Genomic DNA, 13,643 nt, shown 5'->3' with positions numbered 1-13,643 from the left:
CTTGTGCTGAGGGTGCCTACTGAACAGAGAGTGGCTCTTGAATGACACGCTGCATACTTGAAGTCTCCTGGCTCTTTGTACAGTATGAAATGTCATACAGCTGCCACAGTTGGCTTTTAGGACCTATTATTAATGAAGTTGCTTTGAAGCATTAGATAAATGAAAGAATTTCACCTGTGGCTAGACCATGAGGTCAAGAAAGGAGTCAGGAGCTTCCCACCTTAACCATCTAACAGAAGGAGAAGTCACCCAGAACAGCAGTTGCTGCACAAGACTGCAAAGGTTGTTCCAGCTAAAGGCAACTTGGCACTAAGGGGAAGTGTAAATACTTGGGTAATCAGTGCTGTGGTTCTTGGGGCTGCTATGTACCTCTCAGCAGACCTGATTCACCACATGGAGAGGGAAAATGCAATGCCCTTCCAAAGTGGTCAGGTGAGGGTTTTCTACAAGCCCCTCACCTTGTTCCTAGCAGAGCTGTCTCCAATGCTGAGCTCCAGCTCATACCACGGGGCACTTCTACATCAACCTGTGTAGCCAGAGATGATTCTTTCTTGCCTTTCTTAGGTTACATGGCAGACTGCTGAGAGGTTTCAGGCTTATGATATGGGAGCTATGAGAAGCTGTTCACATTTTCCTTGTGCTATAAAAATTAGTTTCCAGATGGGATGCCTGTGTTGGACCCATTTTCAAGACCACATCATTTTGAATGTCATCTTCATTCATGTGTCTTTAAAACTGGGAGTTTGGTTTGTGCTCACCTCTATCTCTTCTGTGTACACTGATATCTTTTTCCTATTGAGCTTTAATCTCATGTACAGTTTTGGTCATGGAGACACAAACAGCAGAAATATATACTGACTGCAGGTAGCAAGATCAATATGCTGGTCAATATGAAATCTGGCAGCAGCACTTACAGTAACAGAGCAGCTGCTCTTTGCTGAGAGGGTTCTGGGATTTAAATTATAGTACTGCACTTGGAAAAAGATTAAACAATCCCTCTTGCACCCCATGGTAGTGCATACCATCAGGGAAGTCTCAGCAAGTTGATTTCAATAGAGCGTATTCCCCATCATAAGATATTCCCCATCATTAGTTCTGCTAGTAAGATTACTTATGATTTAATTTTATTTATATACCTTGAGTATTTATTCTGTGAAGTAAAAAGTGTGATCGAGTTCTCCCACTTATGAAACCTGGTGTGGCATCACCTCAGTCTGTACAACTGTATCAATTTCTCCCGTTGATTTCCTACCAACAGCATAAAATATGCAAAGACATGAAGAGTACCACTTTAGAGTTTTGAGGGGTTTTACATGTTTTTTTACATTTAAACTGGGATATCCTACTCTTTCATTGTTTTATTTGTAAAAAGCAAAGCTCCATCCACCTTTGAAACATGAACTCTCTGAATTACATTCCCCTCCTTGTTATTATTCACAGCAATCTTCTCTGGATTTGTTTTAGATTTCCAGCACCAAAGTGGATGACAATTTTATTCTTTGAGTATAAGCTGAAAATAAATTAAAACATTCTCTGCTCAGAATAGGCATTTGAGAAAGTTTCTGAGTTGAAAGAAACATTGCTTTGATGAGACCTGTGCAATAGCCTACATATCAGATTTCCCTATCCAGCTGTCCAGAGTCCCATTGGTGCCTCTTACTATTATCAGTCTCACTCTATAATTAGAAGAGCTTATGGTTTATTTGGGCCTTTTTCAAATCCAGATTTCCTTCCCAGCCGTAGCTGTCATTCAGAAGTACACGAATAGAATCTTTCAAAGAAATTTAAATTTCAGATTATTTTGTGACAAACAAGAATAACATGCATTCAAATCAGTAGAACAGCTCTTTCTATTAAAGGATAAACACTTACCCTGGGTGAGATGTTTCCATTTGGCATCTGATTCTGCTCAGAGAGGCCCCAAGTCCTTTTCCTTTCCCAATCAGAGTCTTTATCTGCCCCTTCTGTATGACACAAACCAGCCTGCTCTTGCAAGCTTTCTGGCTCCTCAGGGATTTGTGTTGAAATGCCACCTTCCTGACTGGGACACAGAGCAGTGGATTTCCTAACCTCTGCTGCAGTCTGAAAAGACTGTCCTATACTGCTTACATATCTGCAAAGTTCTTTAGGGTTTAACAACTTTAAAATGTTTCTTCTTAGACTTTCTGTTAAGGTACAGACAGCATGCTTTACATTTTCCTCTGGCAGACTTCTTGCCTCCTCCTCTAGCAGCAATGAGCTTTCACCCAGCGCGTCCTTGTCCACACTGCTTTCTGACATTGTCTCTGAAGCCTGATTTGTGGAAGAAGCTCCTATGCCACCAGCAGAAGAGTCCACCTTGGCAGGTACATAATCCTTGTTCTTTGATTCATCACTTGAGAAACCTGCAGCTGAGTGGACACTTCCACTGTTTTCTTTTTCAGTTCTAGGATGGTCATTTCCAACGGCTGTAGATACAACAGGCACTTTACACTTCTCTTTGTCTTTCAGACTGGCACTTTTATCTCGGTGGTGTCCAACGGTGAGAGTCATCTCTGCCTGCACAGTTGACTGGCTGTACATAGAGGGGTCTCTCCTTACATTTACTCCTTCAAATTTTGAGTGATCACTACAGAAGCCAATGGTGGTATCCATAGGCGTAGTGTTATCTGACACTTGGAACAGACAAGGCATTTCACTGAGGAAGTAAGCATACCCATCACAATCCTTATACAGTTTTAAATCATCTTCATCATCATTTTCTAATAACAATTCTAACTTCTTTTTCCAGATTTCATTTTCAAGCTCTGTCAGTACATCTGAACATTCAAAATACTCCAGGTCATCATCAGAAAAGTCATCGCTTACACTTGGAATTTCCTCTGCATAAACATCCAGAATAGTGGCAGAATTTTCAGAATCATCTTTTACAAGATAATTATTTATTGTGGGAGTATCTGTCTGCTCACTGAACAGGCTATCCGTGGCTGGAGGTCTCCAGAGCCCAGTCTTTTTATAAGCCTGGACATCTGCCAGAGACTGACCAGATTCAGAGTCTTCCGTGCTAAGGCAACAGTTGTCCTTGTGTGAAGTGATCACATTTGTGGGGTGGGAATGCACCTGTCTGCTGCAGCATTTCTCTGCTTCTCCAGCAGTGACACTGACCACACTGTTAAAAGGAATTAAGTCATCACCATTCTCCGAGAAATCCCTCAGGCTTTCCTGGGTTTTAAATACAGTTTTTACATCCATGTTATCTGGCAAGTGTCTGTGGGATTTCTCAAACGGGGACACTACCTCTGCTTCTCTGAGCTTCTCAAGCAGCAAACCACTGCTCACTGAAGAGTCAGAATCCGCTGAAATCATCAGGGGGTCACACTGTCAGCTGTAAGTCTAAATGTTTCTCGTTCCACTCATTTTACCCTGAAGTCTCCCACATTGTCATTTAAGCCAACAATTAATTCCATGGAAGCCTTGAGGTTTGTATCTAATTCCAGTTCAACAAACGTTGAACAGCAGGTCATTCTAGCTGTCACTATTTCCAAGTACTGTTAATGAAGTGCAGATCTTGCTCTGTGCACCTGAAAATCAAAGAAACCTAAAGTTTAAAATTACTTCTAAAATGGGCACATGTATTTTCTAAAAGGTGGTCAATTGACACATAGTTGCAAGCACTTTCAAACAAAAAGACATCATTTGTTAAAAATCAAGACCAAACAATAAAGCAGTAACTGTAACCCAGCTATCAATGCAACCACATTTAATGGCAGGACCTTGTAACTGGAGTAATGTCTGCTAGGAAAACAAATTCTTAGATATATCTGCACATACACGTAGCAGTACAGAAGAGGCTTTAGCACACATCATTTAGACATCACTAAATGACAACAGCAACCTTCAGACAACATAGATTTTCACAGGTGCATTGACTTCTACAGGTACCAGGCACCTACTATTTGGGCAGTCACACTGGCAAAAGAATAGGCTGTTCCTTAAATAAGTATCACAGGGGCATGAATTTCAAAATCTGTTTGTAGAAATACCTGGAGCAATAAGCTGAGTTAGATTTTACTGGCTCTTTCTGTTCAGATCAAGTCTATAGGATTTTGGGCTGATGCTTGTAATTTCTGTGATGAGAGAATAATGAAAGGAGGTTGGCTGGCTTCAGATTCCTGTTCCTACTGACTCCTACTTTCAAAAAAGTGTGCAGGAGCAAAATGATGTGGCAATGCAGAATTTACATAAAGTGAAACACACCAAAAGGCTTCCCTTAGCTGACTCTAAATAAATACGGAATTCTCTCTCTCTTCTTGTAAAAAAACAAACAAAAAAACCCCACCAAACAAAACAAACCACCACACACAAAACCCCAAAACTTGTTTCCTAAGCATTACCAGATCTTTGAATATTAGATACTCAAAATGTACACTCATCACAGCATGACTCTTCCACTATTGAGGGATCCATTCATCAGGGAAAACAGTGTTGCAGAAGTGAATCTCAAGCAAATCTGATCTCATGAAGAATGCCAGACTAAAAGTTCTGAAAAATAGTAACCTATTTTTATTCACAGATCTGGTTCAACATGAAGAACAAGAGCAAAAATTTTCTTGCCATTCTGCTAATCTGAAGACATTTAAAGACACCTCTATTCATTCTGCTTTTCCTTACTCTCTGCTTCTCCCACTGTGACCTTTTTTAGCTCGTGTCTCTCTCCTGGCTGCAAGATCACCAGCCACAAGCAGCCCTGCACAGCAACCTTTCCTGATGCCCTTTTGAGCAGTCATTGGACTTGTCAGCACCCAGCTTTGTGTCACAGTCCACTGCAGACACCGATCAAAGTCAGCAAGAAAATATGTGGGAGCTACATTAGAGCTTAATGGCTAAATAGCAAGGGGCCTGCATGGCTTGCTTGGAATCTGCCTCTCATGGAAAGAGCAGAAAGCAGCTTGGTGCACTTTCATTCCCTTTGGGCAAACCCCACCACAGACACCTTTCCACAGTTACCTGGAAGGCAAAAGCAGGAAGAGAAGGTGGTTAGCTGGAAGGTTACTAGAAGGGACAGCGTCAGGTTTTGTGACAATCAGTTTGACTAGAAGCACACAAAGGATTGCAGACAAACAACAGCAGATGGGGCACCCAGAGCAGCACCCTCCCCCAGCACAGAATATCTGTGTGTGTTCCTGTGCATGCTGAGCACACCTGCACAGCCTCTCTGGTTAGACTTGGACCATGAAGCTGTGGTAGTCTTGCCCAGAGGAGAGGACAGGACAGGACAGGACAGGGGAAAGATTTCAGTGGGTTTGATACGAGAAGTGAGAAGGAGGAGTGGGAGGAGGCATGGAAAAGGCAGGAGAGAGGCAACATATTTTGTCAGTTTAGTCTTGGAGTAATTCAGCACTGGTTCAGCATACAGAGAAGTGGAGGCTGACATGAAAGGGTAGTTTGAAGAGCAAGGCTGATGTGCCACAAAAGTATATTGCTGCCTCAGAGCTGTAGACATGAAGTTGTCAGAAGGCACAGAAGATATCAAAAAGCTTTACAGTAGTGCAAGCCATCCTGGTCTCAGTGACCAGGCCAGAGATGCTGTGCAGCACACAGCTAAGAGAGGGAAACATGCACTGCTGTATGTAGAAGGTTTCAGGTTACTTTTTAGTAGAGTCTGTTGTGACAGGGCAAGGGGTGATGGCTGAAAGAGGGCAGATTTAGAGCTGATATAAGGAAGAAATTGTTTATGCTGAGGGTGATGAGAAAGCAGACCAGGTTGGCTAGAGGTGGTGGGATGCCCTATCCCTGGAAACTTTCCAGGTCAGCGTGGACAGGGCTCTGAGCAGACTGATCTAGTTGCAGGTAGTACCTGCTCACTGCAGGGAGGGGTGGACGAGGTGGCCTTTAGGTCCCTTCCAGCCCAAACCATTCTACAACTATGCAGGCAGGGGGTACAGGGCAGGAAACCAGTGTGCAGGCTTCCTCAGACAACCATCATCGAGCCTGAGGGGCAGTCTAGTTCAAAACCCAACATAATAGTGGCTTCTCTGCAAAAGAGGACAAAAGAGAACAATTAGTGCAAACTGCAGTGGTTTTAAATAATGTTGACACCTGTCACTGGCCCAGGGCCAATACTCTATGCTTGCTTCATGCAGGCCTTTGAAGTACAATCTAGACCTTGCCTGCAACAAAAGCCTGGAAGAAAAATGGAATTGGGTCCCATTATTTTCAGCCTTTCAGATCTCTGTTCATGTTTTCCTTTCCATTTCAACTCTAAGGAATATAAATATTTAACAGGAAAAGAAATGGAGCAGTTGAGATTAATCTTTTCCTCACCCATTTTATTACAGTGCCATGGAATTACCCCCCAGCATTCACCCATCTCCTCTTAAATATGTATTTGCCTAATGTTCCCTGTTGCATTTTCTCAAATCTGCTTTCATCTCTGCTTTTCAGAAGACCAGATGCCTCCCTCTCCTTTTGTGGAGGGTATAAGTTATTTTAAAAGCATGGTAATTTTCCCAGCTGAAATGAGCCTTGGCAACATTTTTTTTAAATGCAGATTGCTTCATGAATACTCTTTACTAAACCAATTGCACTACACAGTTATCATTATCTTAGTTCAGCTGCATTTTGACATCAAGGAGAAAAAAGCTGTCAAATTTCTCAATATGAAAATTAGATTAGATTACATTCTGTCAGATCCAACAATGGAATTTAAAGCAAAATAATGTTCCATAAGGAAAACTGCAATAAACGGTGGTTTTCCACACAAGATAAAGAGATTTTTTTTTTTTTTTTAATCCAGGGAGAAAGTAGAAGATACTAGATAAAACTGCAATTTCAGTTAATGAATTTAAATAGAAACTGGAAAGAGAACTGTTAGTATAACACCATATCAGTTCCTCAAGAAAACTTGTGACAGAAGATGCTTAATGAAATTCACTGAGAAAAGATGAATGGGAGAAGATGATGGTTCATCATCAGCTATTGACTACTCAGCTGAAAATAAACTCAGTTCCTAATTAAATGGGTTTTGAACACTTGGTGAAAAGAAGAGAAGAGAGAGCATTTAAATGTACAAGGGTCTCCTGGATGTTTGTCTCACCTCTTGCTCTTGATGCTACTTGCTCAGTCAGGTACAAGCAAACGACAGGAGCACAGTGAAGCAGAGCCATGTAGGAAAAATTAGCACCACCAGATTTTAGCAGGTAACAGTAAGAAAGATGCCTACTTTGGTTTTCCAGTGATCTGTAAACATATTTTCCACCTCTTACTGATCAGACTCTTGGGGAGTTTTCCTGGTACTTTATATAAATAAAAAGCCAGCTTAACCCCTTCTGCAGCTGGGCCTTCTTGCCCTCCATAACAGATCATTCCTCAGTCACAAATAACTGCTGCTGAGCAGCTAAAATTTGAATTTCCCCTTCACTACCCCTGCCCATGCTGGCCAATCCTTTGGCCTTCCTCCACCCATATCTTAGGTCTGTCTTCAAATCCTATGAAGAAATGCCACCAGGGTCCAATGCTGCCTCAGCTCAATGACCTCGGAACTATGGATAAGGGAAAACAAATCAGGAAACAGTAACCTGAGAACTATGGCTGGTAGGAGTTAGGAGAAATTGATTAAAAACTGGAATAGTCAGATGAACAAGGCAGCAGTAGGCAGTAAAGACATTTGTAGATGGTTCATCAAAATCCATTTATAGCAGGAAGTAATCAATGTGTTCACAAAAAAGAATCTGTTTCAAAGAACATTATGCAAAAAGATGGCTGGAAAAAATCATCAAAATGGCTAAAACAGTCACTTAGCAGGTGGTTTTGGAACCAAAGCCACTTCTAAATGATTTCAGAAGGAACTGTGGACTTAATCCTAATGTCAGCAAAGAAATTTTTTAAGTGACAAAAATATACAGATTTGATTAATCTTGACAAGTGGATATTCATTTTCCTCTCTTGCATCATATTTTTTTCTACTTTATTTGGTCATAACCTAATCTTTTTAGTTACAAAAATGGAAATCTTATTTGTAAGCAATTTTACATTCACAGAAGTTACTACATAAGTTTCTACAGAAAACTTATGCATTTTAGTCCAGGAGAGAATTCATGTCCTTTAGAGTCAGTGGAAAAGAATTTCCCCCCCTACCTCTCTGAAGTTTTTATTCTCATTTACTACCTATTCATCATGTAATCTCTGTACTTTGTGCAGTCCTACTCAGCCCACACCCTTACTCAATGGGATTTACTCCTATCTTTGGGGTGCACTTGCTCCTACCTCCCTTTCACAGGATCTCTCACAGGACTCTACCCATGTGTTGTCTCCCTCCTTATCAGCATCACTCCAGCACTTTGGGTCAGGGATCATTCTGTCACTCCTGTGCTGCCTGGCACAACACTCACCTGATCTATGCCTAAACCTTGTGCAGTACTGCAGCACAGCCACTATCTGTGAACACACCTTGATGACCAAAGCATTGTCTAGGTAGGTTAAAAGCTCCACATCAGTGCATAAACACCCCTGTGCAGATGTAGGTGTTCTGCAAATGACCCAGTTTACACCCACTACAGTGCAAAGGAGTGGGCAAGAACCACATGCATGAGCCCACACAAAGAGTTATCTCAGCTTAACACACAGGTGGAATTAAACTGATAATATCCTACCCCCCCCTCCTCCCGTGTTTCACATTAAGAAACACCCTTCCATCAACTGAGGCTTTTGTCTCTTTATACCGTGTTGATACGGGTTCTGGTTACCCCAAAACAAAGAAAAATGGATAGCTACATAAATCATGTGGGTTTGTAATAACCTGAGATCACACAGACCATGTCTCCAGTAATTTATCTGCCACTGTCCACACTTGCATGGCCACACAAAATCTGGCAGATGCTTGTTGCTCAGCTGATCAAGGGTGAACTTCCACTGAATTTTTGCACACACACCTACATGCAGAAAGCACAACCTCTCTCCCTTCTATGAATGTGTCTCTGAGGAAGATGTGGATGCATGCAGAACACCCACTATTTTAACACTTCTTCATCAGGCTGCTCTCATTTAGAAAGTCAGTGCTGTATTTGCTTCTCTGCTTTACTGCTCTCAGAGACTTGGTCTGAGACAACAAACTCCTCACATGCCAGCAGTTCCCTACTAACACCTCCATCTCACAGGTCAGACTACTGGATCTGGATTTCTCCTTTTGAAAAACTATTATTACCCCCTAGATTACCCTGCTAAACTTTAGAGCTATCAACAGCTACTTCCCGGCTTGTCTGGGCACACTGTATAAATTTTCATACATCTCTTCATAGAGATATTACACTGCCAAGTGGCTTAACCACAAATAAAGCCAGTGGATATAATTAGACCTCGTTTAAGATAAAAGTGAAAGATCTCCAAACCGAAACATTAATAACCACAAAATCTTTTGTTATGGTGTACAGAAATAATCATATTCTCTGCAGATCCAATCAGAAAGCCAGATGGTCTGTTCCCATGCCCCTGCCCCCTCTGTGCACACCCTGGTCCTCCCTGTCCCTGTGTTTGGCACAGACAGACAACACAAGCACGTGGGGCAGAACAGGATCCTGCTGCAGCCTGGCCACGTTCTTGGTCCGCATGACCAAGAACTCTGGGCAGTCCTGAGGGAACACCTAGATGTAAACAGGAAAGTCTGGGATGAACTGCTGGCTGCAGGAAGGCTTGAACATAGAGTTACTGATTTCTTGAGTGCTCAGGGAAAAGAGGACCTTGTCTGCATTTCTGTCAAAAAATATGACTGTGCTGTGTAACATGAGGCATGGAAAGCCACATACCACAGGCAGAAATTCATAGCAATCCCTAACATGTACATGAGAACCAAAACAGCAACATTAACTGCAACAGCATGCATAGTAAATAATGTGTGTAGCAAATGTAGCTTAAAATGAAATATTCCTGCTAACAACACTTGTGTTTTTATGACCCTGACTCTTGGGTTGCAGAAAAACATCATAGACCAGATTACCCAAATAACCTCACAGATCCTTCCCAGAATGACAAGCTATGGCACCATATGGACAGTACACACCTTGTCAACCTCTGTGAAACCTTAGTGTCCTACTTAAGCACAGTTATATTCCAAGGTTAAAGCTAATTCCTTTTCCATTCTCCCTGGAAATACTTCTCAAATATACCCTAACTTTCTTGCAAAGTCTGCATACAGTTTGTATAGCTGAGTGTTCCCCTAATAAATCATTAGCCATAACTCCATCCACTCCTCCTTCACAGCCTGACACCTGTTTCACATTTGGGAATGCACACATTTTTTCACTACCTTATCCAGGGCCTCTCACAACTGAGATTTTTTACTTTGTAGCAAACTCCGTAAGTTTAGTATTTTTCTTCTTCCAACACAAAACAAACATAGACTTTTCCTGTTACATAATAACACAGACATTACATACCAACTTCGCTTTCCATTATATCCTCTGCACAAAAATATAAACAATATGTTTATGTTTATTACTGGAAACATACAAGTTTTTCAAAAATGTTGCCAGGCATGGTTTGCCCTGTTTAAATGCTTATTTTTCATGTTATCTTTTAAATTTTTCCTTTAGAAGAAATCAAAGCTTTTATTAAAGGTTTTTCTTTAAAAGTTACAACACTGTCTTGCTCCAGTGAATCTTTTTTTTTCCCCATGCATCCATCAGCACTGATAGAATCAAATTCCACATGAAATTTCTTACTTGCTTTCCTCCACTCCTAGTCTACAGAAGCTTTCAAAGTAATTGTGCCAGAAAGCCATAAAAACCTTTTCCAGAAGTGCTGTGACCATGCCTACCTTGTGAAATGCTGTTATGCTGTAAAAGTTACAATCTCCAAGACAACAAAAACTGGAATTCTAGACTCAATTAAACTTCATGTATTCCATTTATAAGGCAGGGCTATAGTAAGTATTTAAATGGCAGTTTGCTCACTATGGAGTCTAACATTTGGTGGTGCAAGAGCAGTGCACACTCTTTCACGCTCATGCATGCAAGGATTTACCAAGACTGTTTTTTATTTGTTTCTGTGCCTCACAGTAGCTCTGCCTGACTTGGTTCTGTTTGGTACCCCTAATGCTGGAACACAAACATCAGCCATAACTATGTTATTTTTCTATAAATCCAACCTTCAGGACACTACACTCAAAGCAAACATTCAGAGCAGCATACTGGTGAAGGAACATGCAATGTCTGAAATTAAACTACCAAAATCCTGTATTGTCTAAAGCTGTTCTCACACATCTATTGTATTAACAAAATTTGCCTAAGAAAAACATCAGAGAAGTTTTGGCTATTCAGAAAGCAGATGTTTGGGAAATACGTCCTTGCAAAGCATACTGGGATGTGTTGTGCTCCTTCTGCTTCCTGCATCCATGTTTTTTGGACAACTTTATGACATTAGTGTACTACTCACTGCAAACAGCACCACCTGATAAAGAAAACATCACATCTGGAATTTGATAGCTACATGTGAGAAGGATAAATGACTGTCTCTGCATACATCTAACAATGTCCTTAATATAGAGTAATTAAAATAAGCAATCACAGTACAATTTGTAACACTGATCTGTCTTAATCTATTTTTAACATTTGTCAAGAATCTGGCACTGTTAGCATGAGCAATCCATGCAACTCGCCTAATAAATATTCTACATGCTACCAAGTGACAAACTTTTTTATCATGTATGAAGGAAATTCTTGCCTTATGAATATTAGACTATGCAATATATACTTTAAAAGAATCAGATGTGTATTTCAGGATACGTAGACTCATTTGCATGTTTTTTAGGGAAGTTAGCTTGCTTTTTTATACAGTTTTTGCTGTTTTGTTTATCTTGCGGAAATGGTACAAGAAACTCCTAGAAAAATTCTAAATGCAACATGTTTTTAAAAAATAATCTATCCAGATAAGCAAAAGTTACCTTATTTTAGCAGAAGCAAATAACAAACCATATTTCCTGTTTATTAACAGTCTAAATCACTATATTCATGTAGTGCATCAAGGATAAGCTAACTTGCTTTTCTTTGTTTATTTATCCACAACGATAATGATATGCATTCTATTTGCACAGGAGAAAAAAGGACCCAGGTAATTTAAAAAGTAATAACAATCTGATCGCTCAAACCATAAATGTGCACTTACCCTTGAGTGCTCTTTCTTTAAATTCTAGCAGTAGGCCAGGCCTGTGGTTTGACTCTGTGTTACACAACAGAAGACATTCATTTTATGCATGTTGTTTCAGCTAGCTGAAAGCTTCAGTGTTGTTTTGCTAGAGTGACCTTAGCATAGTGGGTCTGACCACAGAACAGTATGACTTTTAAGAGGGACTATTTCATTACATGCAGCAGATGGCTCTTCCTGGGAAAACCTCAGCCAGAGCGGGCGCGCGAGCGAGAGCTGGCAGTGACGAGAGGGTACATCCTACTTCCAAACAAGTCTGTGGGAATTTCCTCATGGCCTTGACAGAGAGGAAGTGTTGGCCTTAGCTTTTCATAATAAAGCATTGGGTTGTTTATTTTTAATCACACAGATAAGTATGATGAACTGCTTTGCTAGGAACGTAGGGAAGTTCTCACTTGCTTGAAGTTAAGCACATAAACGTTCTGCAGAATGTGAGAAATCTGCAATCCCTAAGTAGGCTGAGGAAACCTGAGGCAGATAGTGAAAAATCACTACATAAAAATTCACCTAATTATTCACATTTCTGAATGGCAAATAATTGAATCCTGAAGTAAGAAAGTATTCCTGCTCCTGATACCCAAGAAGCCAAGTCTCACACAGGAGGAACTTGAATGGATTGCACTAACTGCTCTGAACTCAAGGGATCCAGCAAAGGCTGAAAAGCAAGTTTGCACCTAAATTTTCTTGAGCATTTCACCGAAAGTGCAGATAAAGCTGGTTATGAAATACGACCATATAAATACTTCTTGCTCCCAGTGTTATCTAGACCCAGATACGAAACTGGTGTGTGCAGCAACAAATACAGCACCTACCACCACCCTCATGCACATATTGCATGCTGTACATGTGTTCCATTGTTAGTAAAGTTGCTTTCAGCTCACTTTGAGAAAGTTGTAATTACAAAGATGAGAATTCCCTAGGTCACGGCCACACTTATCTGTCCTTTAGCAGTGGTAGAGACCAACCTGGAAACATCTCTCCTGGGAGGTTCTTCCAGAGCAACTGCCTCCTCGAACTCACTGCACTTCACTCCCTGAGCTTGTCAGAGAACTGACAGCAGACTGAGGAGACGAGTGTCAGAGAAGACTCCATGACTGTAGATAAATAAATATGCTTCTCCTCAAAGGGAGACCGTTGGTTGTCCTCTCGTGTTTTATGATTTTTGTCTGTTTTCTCCCCCTCACCTAACCTCTCTGCCTCACACAGGAGCACTGCTCCCAGCCATCCAGCCACCTCCGGCCTCCTCAGCTCCAGCTGCCCATGCTGGTCTCAGCCTCCGAGTCAGACACTCAAGCTTTCCCTTTCAAAATGGTGAAAACAGAACCCTGACCGTTTCCCTTTCGCTGTGAGCAGTGCCAGCTCCCGCTCCGAGGGAAGGGAGTCCTTCTCCTTCCAAAGAGACGGCGGGGCTCTGAGGCACAAACATGGCGGCGGTGGGATGAGGGGGCGCGAGACAGCGCGCGGGCGCG

At 41.4% G+C, this 13,643-nt stretch overlaps 1 protein-coding gene across 2 annotated transcripts in view; it reads right to left on the bottom strand.

Annotated features, from left to right (window-relative positions):
- Nucleotides 1–13,643, bottom strand: part of ALPK2 (alpha kinase 2) — a 77,454-nt gene that overhangs the window by 20,307 nt on the left and 43,504 nt on the right. Inside the window, exons 5-6 of one of the 2 annotated variants that reach the window (XM_030468053.1) lie at nt 4,023–4,106; nt 1,873–3,560 (exon numbers count right to left, since the gene is read on the bottom strand). In XM_030468053.1, the coding sequence (XP_030323913.1) occupies nt 1,873–3,345 (1,473 nt within the window). In that variant the 5' untranslated portion in view covers nt 3,346–3,560; nt 4,023–4,106. The remainder of the gene's footprint in view (nt 1–1,872; nt 3,561–4,022; nt 4,107–13,643) is intronic. The other variant, XM_030468052.1, reaches the window with a different exon arrangement.

Source organism: Calypte anna, chromosome Z (assembly GCF_003957555.1).
Source record: "Calypte anna isolate BGI_N300 chromosome Z, bCalAnn1_v1.p, whole genome shotgun sequence".
NCBI classification, from domain to species: Eukaryota; Metazoa; Chordata; class Aves; order Apodiformes; family Trochilidae; genus Calypte; species Calypte anna.
This window is presented reverse-complemented; position numbering and strand designations above follow the sequence as displayed.